This window comes from Cupressus sempervirens, chromosome 9 (genome assembly GCF_028749045.1).
Source record: "Cupressus sempervirens isolate cs-2001-9-10 chromosome 9, ASM2874904v1, whole genome shotgun sequence".
In the NCBI taxonomy this organism is placed as follows: domain Eukaryota; kingdom Viridiplantae; phylum Streptophyta; class Pinopsida; order Cupressales; family Cupressaceae; genus Cupressus; species Cupressus sempervirens.
In genome coordinates this window covers 480,090,295-480,111,518 of record NC_143126.1, presented here as the reverse complement: position 1 = coordinate 480,111,518, position 21,224 = coordinate 480,090,295, and the positions used below count along the sequence as shown (strand labels likewise).

Here is a 21,224-nt window from a genome sequence, read left to right as displayed (position 1 = left end):
TTTAATTCCATACTTAAAAGTAAGTGAAATATTTATATTCCGCAACATTGTTAGTATATTTGAATGTTGAATGCATGCTTGAAAGAGCCACTAGTATATTCGAATGCTGAATGCATGCTTGAAAGAGCCACTAGTATATTCGAATGCTGAATGCATGCTTGAAAGAGCCACCATTGGGAGAATAAATTTAAAAACTCCTCTTTAACCATCTCTCAACAAACTTCTCTTCAAACATGCACCATCAAATAAAATGTTATATAAACTATTAGCACTTGTAAGGGGTAGATCACGTAAAGGATAACATTTATACGATTGTGTTCATCATAGTACCTATTGAAATGGTCAAGTTTGACATCAATGTACAAAAAAGTACGTGTCTTATTATATCATTCCTCAATCATGCAAAACATATGTTCTTAGTGCAGTTGTGCCTCTTCTCCGTAGAATTAAAATTCAACTACGTTCCATTATACCAACTTCTTGGAAAAGCAGTCATTTGTCTTATCATATCATTCTTCAATTATGCAAAACATCGTTTCTTAGTGTCGTTGTGCCCTCTTCTCCTTAGAATTAAATATTAACTACCTCCCATTATACCAACTTCTTGGAAAAGCGCTGTGACAATTTTGTAAACAACATAGAATGACTATTTAACAAAAGCCGTCACATAGATAACAAAATTGGAGAACAATTGACTATAATTTAAATTGGAATGTGATTAAATTGTCAATCTGACAAGAAATGTAGAATATGTAATTAATTGCTTGAAACATTCAGCAAGATGGATGAACTAAACATCTTGTCATACTTGTGGGCCAAGGAGCAAATAACACGAAGGCTCATTTTATGCCATTGGGGTTCGTCAAGGAAGACAATCTTTTGAATCCTATCAGGCTTTCTTATTAGAGTCCCAATATGTTTTGTAGAAAATGATATATTTTTTAATAACAATCATATGTATATATTAGCATTGCAATCATGTAAAATTATTATTTAAAAAAAAACTATTCTTTGATGATTTCTATTTGTTGAAATAGTTAATTTTAGATCAAAGTTGAGCCCATGTTGAAAAGCAACATAACAATTTGAAGAGTATATTGCTACACCCTCTATACAAATGATGGTGCTCCCCAAAACATAGTGGATGTTGAAAGTATTGATCAACCTAATCACTTAGATAAGCAACTTGTTATTCACTCTATGCATCTCTACAGAAGATATATAGAACTGCATTAGAAATCTTCCTCCAAAAAGAATTAAAGAAATGATAAAAATGACTATAAACAAAAACTCCACAACAAAGTTGCAGAAATATGCATCATAATTGAGTTGAAAATATATATATTAGCACAATTATACAATCCATTATTCAAATAGAGAGCAACACGTTGACTAGAGCAAAATGAAGATACAATATAATGTAAAATCAAGCTAAGCTGAAATGACCCTAGCTATAAGGGTCACTAAATCCCTACAATGTACTGTGGCAATTCGTCAAATGGTTTGCAAAACAGGCTCTGATACCACTGAAATAACCCCGACAGGATGATTGACTCTTTAAGCACCAAAAATCTTTAAAACTTCAACGGTTAGGTATTTCGTCAAACAGTTAGCCAACAAGCTATGTTGCCACTGTACTAACTCTTACTATAAAGGTCACTAAGGAACAATGAACAATTCTTGCCTAATAGATTGAGCTGTTCTTATGAAAGACAGAGTACTAAGAAATGCAACGAGTGATATCTCAAATGATTCGCAAAGGGCTAGTTGATTACAAATGCAAGTGATGTCAACCAAATTTTCAAGGACATTTATTTAAAGAATACATCTGTGACAGAACAATGTTCTAATTAAAATGGAATGACAATATACATAGAACCTGGATAACCGCGGCCATCAATGAAACTATCCAAATGGTGTTCGATTCTGATTTTTATCTCCTAGTGCCGTCCAAATTCATTATATACTGTTTACTCAGCGAGTCGTCCATTCCCTCTTTATTTGTCAACAACAATCCACCTCGTGTCCGCCTGGAGTTAGCCTGGAGCTATTGTGCTTGGTCGTATCCAATATTTCTGCAGTGTGGAATACGGATTTGACCGCAGCCTCTGAAAGAACATCAAACCCGTAAGGATACAATTTCGTGCCAATTAACTAGTATTTTCCAGGCTTGCGGTTCACATAATTTGCAGGCTTCTAACAGGGTGCGTCTGTTCTTTTCAGTCACTGATTTGGTTGATGTGTCCCGCCTACCTCCACAATGAATCTATGCTCATGAACGCATCCAATGACCAGAAGTAACTCTGCCGTTTTTGATTTGGTGTGAGCGATTTCCGCCAGCAGTCTGACAATCTCCTTATGATGAATTTTACCCAAATCTATCCTTCAGTCGGCAGTGTCCCTTTTACATCAGATCCGCCTATGTCTTGGTGTCAATGGAGCAGCACGTCAGCCCATATGGGAAACCGGTGATGTAAAAAGGTAATGACTTCAGAGAACCCTCGCCGTCTTGCCCTCTCCAGCTTTGAATAGTGCTTATTCCGTTATGAACTGCGTCCTCCCGATGGTAGTGACGACAATGCATCAAAGATGATCTGACCTGCGTCCCTCCACCTGCTGTAATATTGACTTTGAATTTATATATTCCGACCCTTATCAAACACTGTTTCTGCTAACTCTTTCGACTTAGCCTTGTGCAAATTATTTCTGACTTCTATCCAACAGCTCCTAATTAAATCCGAGTCGATCCCCTCGGTTCAGGCTTCGTCCTCAATGTACGGAAACGCTGGCTGGGAGGATTGTCTAGTAAACTTTCCTTCTTTCCTGTTCTGTCCAATACTGCAACTGATCTTGTGAACCCTTGTGAATGACTTATATCTTCAAACTGAATTCTCAGAATAACCCCTCCAAAATTTGGCGTTAAGCCACCAATTCTGCCCCGATGAAATGACTGAATATCACCTCCAATCTGCAATAATTCGGATGATATTTCACACCCTCAAAATTGCGTACCAATTGAGAGTTATCGTTCTCAATGGTCAATTGTGACAATTGCGAAAACCCTAGGTTCCACAATGCACCCGTGATTGAATCACAATCTGAAAACTCAAAGAGAGATAATCAACTGCTTGATTCGAATGGAGCCCCGGGGTGCCTATTTATTCTTTTCCCTCCATCCTCTCCAGAGACTTCTAGAACCCTTTTGATCTTATCCCTCAAGTGACTTTATTAAATACTCCAAGTAACTTTATTAAATACTAAAGTCACTTTATTAAATACAAGGTCATCTTTTAATATTTATTTATTTAATTAAAATAACTAATTAGTCGTCCTTGGACAACCATTAATTAAATTAATTAAATCGAACTGTCACCAAAAAATTGGGGACATGACATAAGCATTGAACCTACAAGATCTTCGAGATGTGCTCCAAATGATTATATCTGATTGCTCCTTACAAAACTGTACAAAAATAGAGAACGTAAGGATAAATAGTAAATAGTACGCTTTTAAAAGCGTTTGTGAATAATTAAAAAGTTGGGAGAAGTAACTTCTCTTAGATAGACTTCATTAGTAGGGAATGCAAAGTCTCAGCACAAGATTGACGAGAGGTTAGAATTTGAGTTAGATGGGTTGAATGCATAGCATTATGACATGTTGTGAGCTAAAAGGGGATTTTTTATAAATTGACAAACATTGATTAATTTGCGAAATTATATGAGAAATAAGAGTGAACTGAGATGAAAAGCCAAGCGCATGCACACGTACAAAGTGCAAGGATGGAAAGGAAAAGGAAAGATCATTTTATAGTCCACAATATTAGCTATATGTTTTTAGGTCTATGTAGCAAGAGGCACTTGATAGTGCTACAAACGAGACGACATATCCTATCCCCAATGGGATTTGAACTTGTGACCTCTTTCAAGAGTACAAGTCCTCCACCACTAGAACAACTCAGGTTGTCAAAGACAACTCAAGTTGTCAATGTCAAAATATAATGTAGGGTATTAAGATTCCTCTAAGTTAATTGCGTGAGCAAAGAGTCAAATCACTTGGCATGCTCACTCATACAAGAGCATGGAGTGCATAAAGGTATAATGATAGTGTGTTCATAAGCTCGAGGAGTGTGATAACTTAGGCATGTCCCTACGTGGACACCTGGGTAGAATGAAGACACATTCAATGATAATATGCTTAAATTTAATTCATGTTACTAGATTTAACAGCCAGTATTAGAAGCAAAAAGATTGAGGATGATGTGGATAATTAAAATTCAAAAAAAATCAAGAGGGATTAACGTGTCTTAATCAATTGATTAAATGGAAAGAATTGGCAACTCAGCGTATTTAATTAAGTTGTTTTACCTAATTAACCTTATGGGGTGATTAGTAATAGGAATAATTATCGTGAAGGGTAAATAATTAATAACCAAGTTATGTGCTCTAAGACCTCTTTTATAGACTAAAAGATTCTTTTAGATTATGTAAACATCTAATTCAACTTCAGGTATCAAATTTAGTATAACAGGCTAACTTAAAAACTGAAGCAGGGGGCCCAACTATTTGAGAAACAAAACCAACTTATCTTCACAGATTAAGAATCCCTTTAAATCCATGAAATACTAGACCAGATTCAGAATCCCTTTAAATCCATGAAACTCTAGTCCAGTGCACAGCGTAAAATTATGAAAGAAAATTAATAACTAAAATTCAAAGTTGCTTCCAGCACTTAGCTGTTAGAGAACAGCAGCCAAGCGATACTTTCCAGAAGTTGAAAAGCACAGACTGGTATTTCCTCTCTCGCTACGGAACAAAACAGTTTAAACAAAGTATATATTTTGCAATAAATTCTGAATTTTCATTAGATTTACACCCAACCTTTGACAGCACAATGACCTTTTCTGCATGTGCTAGGCAATATTAATTTATTGATCTTACAATAGTTATTAGCAGACAATATATAAGCAGCTATTAGCCAAGATAGTAAATGCAGCAACAAATTTGACCCGTGCACCAAAATTGCTATTTAGAATTCACTAAAAGATAGTGATATAACTGTAAATACAAGTTACCAGGTGCCCCTCACAGTTGCATATAAGCGAAGACCAGCTTGAAATTCACTAAGATGCTGATATGTAGAAAAATGTCAAACGATAATATGACATCAATGATTTACTTTAGATGGTTACAAGTACAGCTCTAGTGTTCTCCGATCAGTTACAATATACATCATTTCTGGTAGAGGATGCAATATTTTAATCCTTTGCTTTATGTCAAGCAGTGACATGCTAATTGCAAAACACTGCTTAGACTGTATTTCTTCCAACGATATGAGCGTGCTAAAAATACAATCCAAAATTTGTGCAGCTTTTCAAGATATCAATGATACCTTTAAATATCAGTTTGGGCTGCAAAAAAAATTGCATGCATGCCTGCAGATTAAAAGAACAATGCATATTGCCGTGAATATTATTTGATAACTGAACTTCCATAATATTGCAACTTACTTCTTGCTCCAATTATGTTCACATCCCATGCCTCAGGGCTATGTCCAACTCTATTTCCTCCTTCCACTGTACAGTTTACTCGACCATTCTTCTAGAAATTTGCAAATAATCTCTTTAATATTTATGAGGCCTCCAGCTGAACATTCTTAATATCGTGTTCTCTGATTTATCTTCCTGATTATCTAGCATCTGCAACCATTCCAAAAAGAATCAAAATTTTCCTAGATTACAGAAATATCATAAAATTGATTCAGCATCTACACGATTTTTGAACCTGTGTATATGAGTGCCATGACAAGGTAGCATATTTTTTTCTTTATCATCAATTGATCCAGAAGAGGATCAATTAAGTCGGTATAGAGGAGAGGAACCAGTAGTCGTGAGGGCTAACTTCATCAATATGTGGCTGCTACATGTAATATCGTAAGACCTTCGGTTTTTCTAAATATGTAAAATGGACATTGAACTACCTACAACTAAGGTTTGAAGGCATGACTCGTCATAGAACTCGTTAAAATAGTGCGCCTAATGAAATGTGTCCAAAAAAATGACTTTTTAAACATTCAACCAAAGCTTAATCTAAAAAATTCTAATAATTGACTGTTGATAGAATATTGTATAACTATATGAAATGTAACATATATGCAACTTAAATGGACCAAATAGTAATTACTAATCATAAATATTTGTTATATATAACTTTTATATTAAGCACAAAGGACAAACACTACAACACAAAAATATTATTTGTTGTAATAAAAATAACACATTATTATATCAAATATAACCTATATCCAACACAAAGGAACGAGTAGTTGAACACTAAAAGTTTTTGACAATCTCACATATCTCATGAGAAAATACAAGGCATTTATTAGTATTCAACTTTTATATTGTCACTTGACATTATTAATATGATTTACTCTCTGCATATACATTGCTACCCCAATAGTTGTACACATAAGAATAGTGTTTATACACTAAGATATCAATGTTTATTTTAATAAGCCTCTTATTTTATTAAGTGAGCATATTATTTTTTAAGTGGCACACATATATTAGATAACTATGATATTTTGTTTGAGACAAAAGGTATTTATTTCACCTATTAATGAATTCATTTATTTTATTTTTCTATAAATTTATAAGTTTTCACGTGTTCAAGTATTGGTCTATTTTTTATCAACATTTGGATTTTGTTATATTTACAAATAAATCAATTAATTTGTAATGTCCCCTTTTTAGCATTCATAGCATGATGTTGTCGTTAGCCTATTTTCCCACGGTCCCGTACGCTAACCAAGACATTAAAGGGGCTTAGAGGCCATTTGGCCTAGATAGTTTCAGTTGCAGGTCTTTTTGAGTGGTTTTGAGGCAACTTTGGGCATACTTACTATTTATAGTAAGTCATCTTGGATATGGTCGGACATCTAGTGGCAGCGGTATGTCGATGGTAATTGTTTAAAATCGGCAAGAAGACTTGTTTATCATTGGTAAGATTTGTTTTGCATTGATAAAGCTATTTTATAAAGTTAAATTTAAATATTTAACTTTATTAATACATAAACTATAGTTTGTGGGAAATATTTAAATTAAAAGAGTCCTTTTTTATTTTATAACACATTGGAGACATAAGTTACATAAAAGGAGTTATGTTTTATCCCACATTGAGAAAACGAAGGATGGAGCTCTTGTGAGAACACTATAAAAGAAATGGAAGAGCTTCTTTTAAGCATGGTTGGAAACATCAAACAAATTGGAGAATTTTCTGGAGGTTATGTCTCAATAGTTTGAAGGACGAAATCCCTTCAAGCTGAAAATCTTGAGGCCATTGAAAGATATGGTCTTGAGATTCAACAGGGTAGCAATCCGAAAAAGCAGAAACGAAAAAGCAATCTGAAAAAGCGGAACCGAAAAAGCAGGCGGAAAAAGCGGAATCGAAAAAGCAAGCGGAAAAAACAGAACTGAAAAAGCAGGCGGAAAAAGCGGAATCGAAAAAGCAAGCGGAGAAAGCGGAACCGAAAAAGCAAGCCGAAAAAGCAGTTCAAAAAAGTAAAGCAGATGGGGCAGCATTGAAGGAAAATTATTACAGCTATCTACAACCAGGTTCCCTTGTTAGTATTGTTTTTTTAGGGTATTATAAGTTTCAGCTGTAAGTGTGCATTATACCAGCATTGTCATTTTGGTAATCCATGTAAATGCCAAAGTCTTGGCCATATTTCATGAGCATTGTATTAGAAATTTGATTGCAATCAAAAAGATAATAGTTGCTGGTGTCATTTAAACAATTCAATCTCATTATTTATCAGCTAGATAGTTTGCATACCAACTGTTTGCAAAAAATGCCAGTTGGCTGTAGCATTTCTTTTCTCATGCTTAGATCATAATATATGCACTGAATATTGTCAAAATTAGGAGCACACTCATGTTAGGTCATTGTGTAGTTCATTGTAATCTTCTATCACTAGATTCTCATTGATGCAAATTGGAAAAAAAGTCATTTGAAGCTAGCTGAAATACTATATCAGTCATACGTCCCTTGCATGTGAATTGTTTGATGAAATTCCTTGAGCTTTCATCACCATTTTTGAGGGCAGATTTGAGGAGGGTTATTACAGTGGTATCAGAGCTTGCTTGCAAAGTGTTTGACGAAATGTCAAACAACTGAAGTATAAAGATTTTTGGTGTTTGAAGGAGTTATAACCTATTGGTGTTATTACATAATTACAATATATAGTAAAAATGTGCTGGAAGATTGGATAATATATTCACAAGAGGGTGATCGACTATTGGACCCCACTCAACTATTGGTTCCTCTCCCCCAATCTGTTTAACTTGCTAACGATTGCTAATCCCTTACGCTAAGAACATCTAATGGCTCATTCTTATAAAAGGATGCCTGACGTTAGATTAAGAAAATGACTGTCTTAGAGAATAAAGAGGAAAAGGTGCACTGATGGACCTGACCACTCAACTGAGGCTAGACAGAAGCAAATAAGAGTTATTGGTTTGACCAGTATCAAACGTGTCAATATTTCAACTATGGTCAAATCTGTCTCTGTCAAAAAAGCCTTTAAAGGAAGTGTCGATCACAGCTAAAAGCATATGAATTTGGATTTATAGCAGGCTTCAGCAAGTGTGACAGCCTTTACAGTGCTTTTATGGTGTTTGGGCATTACTATTTGTAGTAGAGTAGTCCATGAAATCCTTTCAGAGGCAATAAGAACTGTAACAGCTCATGAGATAGTGGTTTAAGGCTAAGTTACCACATTCGCTCAAAAACCAGGAAATTTGACATTCGCTTCACCCAAATTGAAAGTCGATTCAAAACCGTTACAAATTTGCCTGCTACCATCAGAATTCCCTATAAATTCGTAGTATTGAACCCTGGTCAAAATCAGAGGAATTTTGAGCAAATTTGGTTTGCCATCAGCTGAGAGCCTGGGAGGAATGTGAAACGAATTTGGGTGAATTTCGAGGCCACATCATCTTATCGACTTGTCAACTTAGTTTTAGGTAGCAATTTACACATTAAAATCTAAAACGACACCATTTGGGAATTTTCCATATTGTAACCCGCGTTTGGCAGCGACAGTTTGGGATTTTTGGCAGCGGCGGTCTGGATGTGTATGTTTGCTTTTGGCTTGGTCTGGTCCCTGTTGGAAGGAGCTCCTCCCCGTTTATTCGCTTCGTCTAGATACTATTTGATGATTTTTTATGATACATTGATATTTGATCACATATGAGTCTATGACTGATTACTGATTACTATTTGTTGACATTGGTGTTTTAAAGTTTTTGAACAGAAACAGTTGGCATTGATGTTCTAAAGTTTTTGAACTGAAACATTCATATGGCGGCGCATTTTGTCATGCCATACGAATAAAATCGTTAATATATGTGGCTGATTGTTTTATATTAGCATAGTGGTGTATGAAGTTATTTGTTGCAGCATATTTTTACATATATATAAAAAAAATTATTTTTTTAAATCTTGTACAGACGAACCCAAAACGGACCCGAACCCAGCCCAAAAAAAATTTGAACAAATTCCGAACCTGAATGTCAAACCCACATCCAAACCAAAATCCAAACCGGCAACTTAGGTTTAAGGATTAATCCCTCAGTATTCTCTGTTCCTCCTCATTTCAGGTTTACTCCAGGTCGTATTGCTGTGTTTCTTATTATATTGCTGTTTTAATCTCTATAATTGTGATAGCATCTTCCTTTCACTGTTAATTCATAATATGAACTCTGAATTCATAAGGATAAATAGCTAAGTTGCGGGTTTGGATTTGGGTTCAAAATTCGTTCAATTTTTTTGGGGTGGGTTCGAATTCGTATTGGGTTCATCCCATATGAAAACATTTTTTTTGTGTGTGCATGTTCACGTGCGTGCAGCAGCAAAAAAGTTTATACATCGCTATGCCAATAGTAAATCACCATAGCAAAATATACCACCATATATATTAATGTATTAAATTTAGTCCAAATGACATGTTTTACCTTCTTGGCCATTTTAGTGGTCTATTTTAGGGTTTGGTTGGATTGGCTAAAATAGACCAAACACTAACTTGAAAAAGTCAGACAAATCACTTTTCGGTCGAATTCAGCCTGAGTCCTGCTTCAGATTTGCAAATTCGGCATAAAAACAGCAAAATTCATGCCAAGTTCATCTGACAGAATTTGGGCAGACTTTTGCAAGAATATGAAAACGACCAGACTTTTGCAAGAACCAGAATAGACTTTCATGTTGCCAGGGAAGAATTTGGTAAAAAATTATTTAATATTTTATCTTGGTGCAACTTACAGTGAATGATTTGCACTAATCACAGATTGGCAAATCAAACAGAAAACATCCTAGAATAAATTCAATACAATTCAGTCACAAATAATATATACATGATAGAGTGAAGATATTGATTTCAATTTTTAATCCATACCTTTACAGGATGCAAGTCTATTTCACATGAAATAACTTAATGTCATCACCTTCTTCGACCCGCCTTCTCCATATTCATCATTCCACTGCCGCAACTCAAGAATGCTTCTTGCATCTGCAGAGACACTAGAACGAACCTGACAAGACAAGAATATTGCATATTACTAAATACCTTCTAATGATGCAGACAAAATGGTATTACTAAATGCCTTGAAGCATGAGAATCTTGTTAGATTATCACCTTTTCCATGGCCTTATGCATATCCTCCATGCTTATAGGCCGGAGTTCTGGTGTTTTAGAGGTTAGAGGAGGTACCCGTCCTTCAGATTTTGCTCTCTCCCTCTCCTATACACACCCAGATGACTGTTAGCATAATAGCAACTAAAATTTTAAGCTTTCTTCTATAAACATTAAGATGAATACTGTTATCATATAGGAAATTATTTTTATACCTTCGATTCTTTATCTAATAGTTCACGTATTCGTTCATATGCAGCAGTTGTGCACAAACTCTGAAAAGATGCAAACCAATTTAGAAATAAACGAAAGCAGCACTTCAATGTATAACTGAAATTAGAATATCAAAAAATTGCTTAGTTCAACATATTGCATTTGAAAATATCTAAATTTTGATAAAAAATTAAATCCTCCAGAAAGCACCCAACTATATCTGTCAACATAGAATACCTTCAAGTCACTTCCTGAATATCCATCCGTAGCAACAGCTAATTCTTCCACATTAAATTCCGGTGCCAAATCCTCATCCACAAGGATAACCCTAAGAATTTTAGATCGATTCTCAACATCAGGAAGATCGACCATTAATCTGCAAGTCATTAGTTCAATTAGTGCATGCTTCCAGGCTCGCCATTTATGATTCTCAAGTAGTTTCCATTCAACCATCATATGTTTCTTGATATTGGAGTTTGACAACAGTTGAAACAAAATGTGACTATCTATGAGAATCATCAAAAAATTTGCAGAGGAACAATACCTCCTTGGAAACCTTCTGATAACTGCCTCATCAAGATCGAAAGGTCGATTTGTAGCAGCTAGAACCAACACTCGTTCCTTATCCCGAGTTCGAAGACCATCCCAACTAGCCATAAATTCATTCTTTAGCTTACGCATTGCAGAATGTTCCGAGTCCTTTCCTCTTCTTCCAAGCATGCTGTCCACCTGCAGAAACAGAAGTTTGATCAGCTGGTCTTAGAAAATGTTCAATGAAAATATAGCACTACTGCTTAAGTGTTTTGTACACACACTTTTGTAATGTATTAAACAATCATGTACAATTACAAGGGAGTAAAAAGTTATTCATATGGTACAATATTCTATATTCTTACTCCTCTAAACAAGATAGTCTTTCATTTCTAAGGCATACCTCCAGTGACACATGGAAATGGAGAGTAATATAAAACAGCAAAAACCTACCTCATCAATAAATATAACACTAGGGGCTATCTTGTTAGCCAAAGTGAATACCGCTTTGACATACTTTTCTGCTTCACCAAACCACTGTAAAATAGAAAAAAACACATCACTTAGCTTGAAGTATGTTTACAATCTGTTAATAATTACCATGATGCAAACTCGCACCTTTGATGTAACTGTTGACATTGAGATATTGATAAAATTTGCTCCTGCTTCAGTGGCTACAGCCTTCGCAAGCATCGTTTTTCCGGTTCCTGGAGGACCGAAGAGGAGCAATCCTCTGCAAGGCTGCAAATGATTGGGGTCATTTCAATTATCACTGAAAATCCAAATAAAAAATTATCTATCAAAAATTCATCGAGTTAAAGAATTATATACTGTGTAAACAACCACGTTTATGGTATGACTTTAAGAACTGTGAATTCCTATTTACATTGATCGATTCAAATTCGAAAGTACATCCTGAAATATGCTTTTAAACCTTCATATTCCACTTTATTGATGGGACTTGCATAAAAACTTGACCTCGTTTTTAGGCTGTTTCTGAATAATTTTTCTTATCAGGACAGATAAGGCATTTCAACATACGAAACACCTAACTATTGACGTTGAACATCTTTCATTTGTAGGATTTTATCTCTCATATGAAACCATTTCAGTCATCTTTTCCTATTCTTAGGTAGGAGTTTAATTAGGCATTCATTTTACAACTATTATTTGCTGGTACACTTGGACTCATAATTTACACTACTGATAATTTACACTTGGACTGTTGAAAATTATCATTAATTTAAATTTCAAAATGCAAGTACACAGAAATATTTACGAGAGAATATGCAGACGAAGTCAGTGTGAGTTTGTATTTTCTGTCTATAAAAGAGTTTTTCAAATCAAGAAATTTGAAAACAGAAACAGGGGAATATAAAGGCCAAAACCTTTCGTAATTGTCCTTTTGTAAACAGCTCCGGCCGCTGCAATGGCAGCATAACGAGCTCTCTAAGTGCTTCCTTAACATTATCAAGTGCCCCAATACTATCAAAAGTAACTCCAAGCTCATCAGGGGGTATAACTTCAGAGAGGAGTATTTTTTCGAAATCATTGTCACATGTAACATCCTGCAAACATTAACCATAGGTTACTAGTCAACTGCCATTCAAATATGGGGAAAAAAGACAAAAAATGACCAATAAAACAGACAGACTAGAGAAACCACTTTGTTCAAATAATTACAATGTTCAAGAAGATGACTTGAGACAACCAGCAAAAACCCTATGCATGTATAAATCACTAAACTGTAGAATGGTCTAAAGGAAATTCTGTGTGCAAAGTTATTTTCAAACATCACTTGATGATGGCAAACAATTCTGCATTGAAGTAAATCAGCGGAAAAGAATACAAGTTATGCAATTCATTCCTCACCTTCAATGATTTTTTCACCGGTGAAGCTCTTTGCACAGATAGTAGCTCTGTAAGGCTTTGTTGCATGCTGGTTCAAAGTTAATAAAATCAATACCAAATAAGCATTAAAATTGGCGAAAACACAATACATCAGTTGAAGGAATTTCAGAACAAATAACTGGCTGAAATATGATATATATAAATTTATATAACTCAAGATGCATGCAAGAGGGATTAATGACATGTACATGATGTGAAAGCATATAATTCTTCTTATTATTCCAGCGAAATTTCCTCTAATATTATGTCAGAGACTATTTTTTTTTTTTTTGGATGGCATAAATGTTTCTCAAAGTACATAAAATACATGATACAAACCTTTGTCATGCAAAACCAAAACCAACAACAACAAAGGCCGTACAAGGAAACGGACATTGGATAGAGCACAGCCAGAAAACAACTTAGAATACTCTCTAGTTTAATCAAATGAGGCATTTGACTGCAGATAGTCAGAACACCTACAAACAGTTATTATAACTCTGGATACTGATATAGATTCATATAAAGGAAATAACACATATAATTTATAAATCATAATCATCCTTCTTGAGCAAGCCACCATAAATTAAAGGTTCTTTGTGCTAATGCATCATTCCAATGTTGGAGATGCCATTAGGATCTGAACTGCCAGTTCATTTCTCAATATAAAAATTATAAAGAGAATATCCACATCACATTTCCCAATATCTAGTCTATACATCAACCAATGTAAAAACAGAGATAGAATCATTCTTCTCTATCAGCCAAGCATGAAACCACTAATTATGACTTTAAAGTTGTTAGTACAAGAATAACTACCCATAATTGAATAAAATGTACCTTTAGTTATAAAAAACAACCAATGATGTGATGCCACATCAGCTGTGCAAGTATGAGAACCCTTTTTGCACGACCATTGGTCTCACTTTTTATTTGGGCTATTTTGGACAACTTGGCAAAAAGTACACTGATGTGGCATTATAATTGATGATGTGGACTTGAAACCTTAGTTATAAGCAGACGACTTGTCAAGTAAGCTGCTGTAGAAAACTGGAATTTTTTTGAAATTTCCACAGGATTTTGGTAACCACGAAATTAGGGTGCTCAAGTACTAGGTCCTCTCCCCTATATTGAAAAGGTAAATCTAAAACTAGTTTGTGTTTATCGCATAGTAAAATAATAATATTTAAATATCATATTTAATATCAATAATTTGTTTAACTATAATTATTTAAATTAATTGAAATTATTTGTTTTAGAAGCTTTTCTATATAAATTGCAGGGTGCTACTACTATAGCAACTATACAAATTCACCATGGCAAGCATTACTCCATGCACCACTACCCAAGCTTCACCACTAAGGAGGCATGGGCAAATATTAGAGCATGTTCCAGCTGAGGCAACATGTATCTAGATATGTCTCAGGTGTGACACACTACACAAGTTCCTACAGCCGAGTGAAAGGACATTTGTAAGAAATTCCTAAAAAGGGAATCAAATATTATCTAGGAAAAGATGGTGTCCCTATACCAACTTCTAAAGTAGATGTAATGTCCCCTTTTTCTGGGACATTATAATTCAGTGTTGCTAGCTCACTTCGCCTAAGTTTCAAGGGCGAGAAGGTTCTTTTTGGGGTTCAGTTCGAGATTTGGCCTAGAAATTTCCAGTTTCAGACCCATCGGAGCAGTTTTGGCAAGTTGTCCAAATACTTACTATTTTTAGTAAGTAAACAGAGCTCAGTATTCTTGATATCCCAATGTTGATTTGGAAGCGTCTCGCCAGGAGCTTTCCAACGAGCTATTGCACGTGTTTATCCGAGTTCGTTTGATCAGTTATTTTAATGCCTGATGATTATGGGGGTTTTGACTAAGTGACTATTAAAGTTCATTTAATGTGTCACTTTATTTTTAAAAAGGTACTATGTCACTTAAGTGACTAAAGGACAAAAAAGGTGTTTTAGCCCACATTGCCTACAAGAGCGTGCATCACATTGGGAAAAGTGATAAAAGGTACCAAAAGCTTCACATGAGAGAATATATGAAGATTATATTATTGAAAATAAATATTAATCTGGGAGCTGGAAACAGTTACTGGTTATTTCTTTGAGGATGCAAACCCTTGAAGAAACTTTGAAGGTTGGAAACAAACCTAGCCTTCTTTCAGGTTCTATCTATATTGCCAATATGACTATTATTTCTGTTTGTAAGATTGGATATTCTGAATTGTTGCACGTTATTGTACTGCTGTTGTATAATACAGTAACACATTTTGGGTTATTTGTATTAATCTGCTGGTTTATGTATAAGTTCCTGAATATTGGAGGAAATAAACACATTTTTCTGAGTTTTCTTATTTGTATATCTGCTGGTTATATATACCAGTTTAAGTTCTGAAATTTGTATCAAATATTGGATTACTGTTCAGATTTAAAATTTGTAAGTTTTAATCGAGAGTTTTAGTGAATATCCGGAAAGGGATATTACATAGTAGCATATATTAAGGAACAAGAGGAAGATGTAAGGATTGAAAGCAGGCTGGGATATCCATTGATTTAAAGGAGCTCACCAAGGTCACATGATTCATGATCTCGTACACATAGTGCTGTTCCTCACATTGTAGTAGAAAGCCAACCATATTTGAGGAGAAATGAAGATGAGGATAGTATTCCAAAGAAAGCAAAAGGATCATTGGAGAGCACATTTAATAATGATGCTAGAGATATTATTGACCAATCACTTGCTAGGTGCCTCTGTGCAAACAGACTATCATTCAATGTTGTTCAATCCCCCTAAGGGCAAGATGTGGTAAGAAAAATAAATGAAGCTCCTAAGCAGTACACAAGCGTGCCACTTTATTATCAAAAGAGGTCAAACATATAGAAACTTTATTACCTCCCATTAACCCCTCATGGAAAGAAGTAAGTGTATGGTGGAAAGATGCAAAAACTAGACCCTAAATAATGTGATTGCAGTGTGCACTAAAGAGCAATGTTTCTAAAAGTTGTTCAATCCCCCTAAGGGCAAGATGTGGTAAGAAAAATAAATGAAGCTCCTAAGCAGTACACAAGCGTGCCACTTTATTATCAAAAGAGGTCAAACATATAGAAACTTTATTACCTCCCATTAACCCCTCATGGAAAGAAGTAAGTGTATGGTGGAAAGATGCAAAAACTAGACCCTAAATAATGTGATTGCAGTGTGCACTAAAGAGCAATGTTTCTGAAAGTTGTTGATTGTGAGGTCCAAGTAGATAATGCACAATTTATTGCTGACATTCTTATACAAAGCATTAACAACCAAAGTCCTCAAAATGTTGTCCAAGTTGTAATGGACAATGCAAAGAACTGTAGAGCAGCTGGTATGTTTGTTGAGACATGATTCCCACATATATTTTGGACAATGCAAAGAACTGTAGAGCAGCTGGTACGTTTGTTGAGACACGATTCCCACATATATTTTGGAGACCTTGTGCCCTATATTCATTCAACCTCATGTTACAGATGTTGGGTACAAAAATAGCTTCAATTAAAGAAGTGTATGATGAAACTGAAGAGGCCCAAATGTTCATCACAAACCACCACAATTGCAAGCTATTTACAGATTGTTCTCATGGTTAGAAGCTAAGTTACCGATTCCGATGCGGACTCAGAACCAGATACGGGGTGCAGTTTTTTTTTTTGGATGTGGATGCGAGAGGATGTGTGTGTGTGCGTGTGTGGTGCAGTTTTTTTTTTTGGAGGTGGATGCGAGAGGATGTGTGTGTGTGTGCGTGTGTGTGTGTGTGTGTGTGTGTAATATATGCAAAGAAAAGCAAGAAATATACAAAAACAAATCAATTGAATCTCAAAATCATTTCTGTAACTTGAATTAGCCAAAATGTTTCTTAGCTTGAATTAGTTGCTCTTTCTTCGAGAACTACACTATATAAAGCATCCTTGTCTTCATGTCTCCTATTTAAAAAGATGGCCTTTAATACAAATACATGATGCTTTTGCCATAGTCTATGATATGTCATCCTGATAAATTGTATCCTCGTTTTCTTGTTGGAGTCTTGTAGCAGATTGCACATGGACTCCAAGACATCTTACACCCTTGTATTTCAATTCACTGTCACACAAGTGGCTAATATCCTTTGCTTCAATCTCTGTGATTTTATATTTTTCCCTGCATATGAAAATATACTTCTTTGATGGTTACTACTGTATCATTTACATGGGGATAATAGCCACCTTTTTACTTCTTATTTAAGCTCTATGATTTTGCTTTCTTGTAAACTTTTTGTAGTCCAATGCTTATAAATTGAGTTGAACAGAGTTTTATTGTTTGTTTCAATTATATTCATAAGAAAGGATGGCAACATCGGTTCAGGACATACTGCATTCCAAAGGATGTGGTCCCACGCATTTTATCACCAACTTATTTTAATAATTACCATGCACAAGCATTAGAAGGGTCTTCTGATTCTAGTGCATACAAATCTTTGTCAAGATATGATTATTATTGGTTAACTAGTGAGATATCATCACAAATCAAAGCAAAGCCAAGTGAAGCAGACCAATTGGTGTTAGGATAAGGTTCCATTCAGAAATCTTTTTGAAAGCTATCTAGATTTGTGCCTTCCATGAGTACTCACAAGCAATTCAATTGATTTGGATTCCTCTAAATGCATCTGGATGCCCTGCAGATGCTGGCCGGAAGCCAGCCAAAGGCTTCTTGCTTCCAGATGCACACAGAAGCCATTGGCTGGCTTCCGACCAACATCCGTATGCCTCCGGCATTCGGCCACTTCCACCTCTGCATCCACCTATCCAAGGGACAAATCAGTAACTTGAAGTATTGAAGGTAATTCAAATTTCAAACAATATGATTTTATGTTTTACTTTAGTAATTTATTTCAACAAAATTATAAATATATGTATGTATGTATTCTTCTAATTACTTTTTTTATTTTCAAATAGATTGTTAAGACTAGGTTTGCATCCAATACAATTGTCTTGAAATGGCTTGTACAGATATGAGGGACTTTCTGGCATGGTCATTAGCCAAGTGTGGAACATATGGAGCCAATCTAGTACTAAGAGGTCAGAAAATGTAGAGCAAAGGATTTTGGATGACACTTGGTGGGCTTGTGTAGAATATCTTCTTAGTTACACAGAGCACGTCCTAGATATGATTCCCTTTACTGACATGGATATGCCATGCTTCAGTGAGGTTTATGATGAAATAGACTCAATGATTGAATATAAAATCCATCATAAATGCAAAAAAGAAAGACCCTACAGAAATTTTCTTCAAAGAGCTGCAATCAATTTGTGTTGAGACAAAAAAATGACCGCCCCACTCCATCTTGATGCCTTCTCATTGACTCCCAAATATTATAGTGAAGAGATTCTTGTTATACCAACATAGGGGCCACCATATCATGATGCAAAAGTAGGTGAGGGGTTTATGAAAATTGTTAGTGAACTCTTCCTAATACTGAAACGGAAGATGCAGTACAAGTGAATTTGCTGATTTTGCAAAATCCATTGGTAATAGTCTTACTACTCTTCATGATAAGTATGAGAAGTCTTGGTAGTACCTCAATGGCCACAAATCACCACACCTCCAACTTCTTCCAACCAAAGTTCTATAATAAGTTTATGAATTTTTACCCACTCTCTAAACCTAGTTGTCATTCAAAAATTATTATTTGTCATTTGATATACAAAATTGTTAATTTAAATTACAAAGACTAATGAGATCTGCCTTTGCTTCAATAGGTCGCTAGTTTTTTTTCAGCTGAGCAAAATTGGACTACATACTCCTCCATCTACTCAATAAACAGAAGTAGTTGCCATCAAGAAAAGTTGAGAAACTAGTCTATGTGCATTCCAACTTGCGCCTTCTTACACACAAAAACAATAAGTAGAAGGAAAAAGCAACAATGTTGCTAGATGTAGAAATAGAGCATATGGACTTGAATCTCTCTATTGTTGCACAATCTTCAACAATTGAGGAGTCCAATAGCCAGCATACTTTTAGTTCAAGGAACAATGGGGTCCAATCATCTAAAGTCAATGTTATTTACTAAAAGCCAGTGCTTGTTGACCACAAGAAAACCATCATATGTTGCCTTCCCAACAACAGATGATAAGCTCTTATCATCACCCCGAGCACACTACATATCTACACATCGCAAAATTCACTAAAATCGATGCCGGATGTAGAACCAGAGCATACTAACTTGAATCTTTCAAATGTTACACAATCTTCAACAATTGAGGAGTTTAATAGCCAACATACTTTTAGTGCAAGTAACAATGAAGTCATCTAATCTCAATATTATTTACTTTATGATAGTGCTCGTTAACCACAAGCAAACCATCATATGTTGCCTTCCCAACAATAGATGATAAGCTCTTATCATCAACCCGAGCACACTCCATATCTACACATCACTGAATTCATTATAACTAATGTAAGAATGACCTTGTATATATATGAATCAACATCTCCTAATAGAACTCTAGTCCGCCTTGTAGTTTTGGCGTCAAGAATAGGAACAGGCCTATTAATTACAAGTTACATTCATTTAGGTCTTCCTCAATATAATAGGTCTTGCCCAATTACATAATTGAAAGTTACATGAATTGCCCAAATATGGCCAGACCCAAATAAGGATTGATATCACAAAGTTCATTAGCAACATGGCTAAGACTAATAGGCCAATTAGCCATTAGGTGTACTAGATCAACCCTAGAAGGGATCCCTCCTCACTACAAATCAACAAATGTTGTCGAGAATCTTGATATTGATGATGACCTGTATGGTTCCAATTAATGAGTTGATTCCTATAATTATTTTTATGTTAAACAATGACTATATTATGAGACTCTAGTTTGTTTTTTTTATTTTGAAAACTGAATTTGAATTAGTATGTTATGTTTCAAAATTTGAAAAATGGTTTTGCTTAGAAAATATTTGGTATGTGACATTCAAAACTTAATTTTTTGCCTAGGAGCACGCACACACACACACACACATATATAACAATCTGCCATATACATGTATTTCTATGCGACATTCTAAATTTGTTTTTTAGTTACACACATTATATATATGGAGTATGGACGTACCTAACCCCCTAAAACATATATGACATTCCGACGTTTCTTAACCCCGTACTCATTGTTGTCCCGATTTGGCTACTTAGTAAATATACACATTCCTTCATTCAACAAACAAGCAATTACCATTGTTTAACATGGTATTAGAGCGGGAGTGAGATTTTTGAAAAAAATTACAATTCTGAAAATTTCTCAACTGAATTTTTAATGTAAAGTTTTTTTTGAAAATTCAAGGTACCAATTTTACCCAGCTTGATGGCTCTAAGTGTGTTTTATCCACGCATAGGCTTCTAACCCACGAACTTAACCTAGTGTTTGTGCGAGTTGCGACCTTCGTTCTGCAACTCCTTTCTGCCTACATCTATGATTTTCGTCATATGTTTTCTTGTGTGGCTATATGTTCTCCAATACATTGCACATGAGGGGACTTTAGCACTTATTGTGCCCACTGGGATTTACTCTGTTGAAATATATTCTCCCTCACATTTATTTTCAATGCTCTCTCCTAGGACGATCTTTTCGGCATTGCTTTTTTGCAAATTATTTCTCTATTCACTGTTTCTTTTGCAACCGTTTTTGCTGTTTTTTGGAGGGGCTTGCTCTATTTTTTCTAAAATTTGTGGGGTTTTGTAGATGCATTTTCTTCTGATCCACTTCCTAAGAAATCAGTCTCGAGTTCAATAATCTCCTATAGGTGGGATTTTAGACCCGACCTTTTTTCTCAGCACATCATGGCATCAAGAATCGCCTTACTACACCTTACACTCCTTAGCAGAATGGTGTTTTGGATAGCAA

At 35.1% G+C, this 21,224-nt stretch overlaps 1 protein-coding gene and 1 long non-coding RNA gene across 4 annotated transcripts in view; both read right to left on the bottom strand.

The window, feature by feature from the left end:
- Positions 1-1,314: 1,314 nt before the first annotated feature.
- Positions 1,315-3,690, bottom strand: LOC149539417 (uncharacterized). The gene is made up of 2 exons (XR_016356230.1): positions 3,394-3,690; positions 1,315-1,431 (listed from the first exon to the last, which is right to left on the bottom strand). It is a non-coding gene; the product is annotated as an uncharacterized LOC149539417 (long non-coding RNA).
- A 1,297-nt stretch (positions 3,691-4,987) lies between these two features.
- The window catches only part of LOC149539416 (uncharacterized), a 137,818-nt gene continuing 121,581 nt past the window's right edge, over positions 4,988-21,224 (bottom strand). For 2 of the 3 annotated variants that reach the window (XM_089800657.1, XM_089800658.1), the window contains 10 exons: positions 13,303-13,369; positions 12,819-12,998; positions 12,049-12,171; positions 11,884-11,967; positions 11,444-11,628; positions 11,137-11,275; positions 10,902-10,961; positions 10,690-10,794; positions 10,450-10,585; positions 4,988-5,695 (listed from right to left, as the gene is read on the bottom strand). In XM_089800657.1, the coding sequence (XP_089656783.1) occupies positions 10,472-10,585; positions 10,690-10,794; positions 10,902-10,961; positions 11,137-11,275; positions 11,444-11,628; positions 11,884-11,967; positions 12,049-12,171; positions 12,819-12,998; positions 13,303-13,369 (1,057 nt within the window). In that variant the 3' untranslated portion in view covers positions 4,988-5,695; positions 10,450-10,471. The remainder of the gene's footprint in view (positions 5,696-10,449; positions 10,586-10,689; positions 10,795-10,901; positions 10,962-11,136; positions 11,276-11,443; positions 11,629-11,883; positions 11,968-12,048; positions 12,172-12,818; positions 12,999-13,302; positions 13,370-21,224) is intronic. The other variant, XR_016356229.1, reaches the window with a different exon arrangement.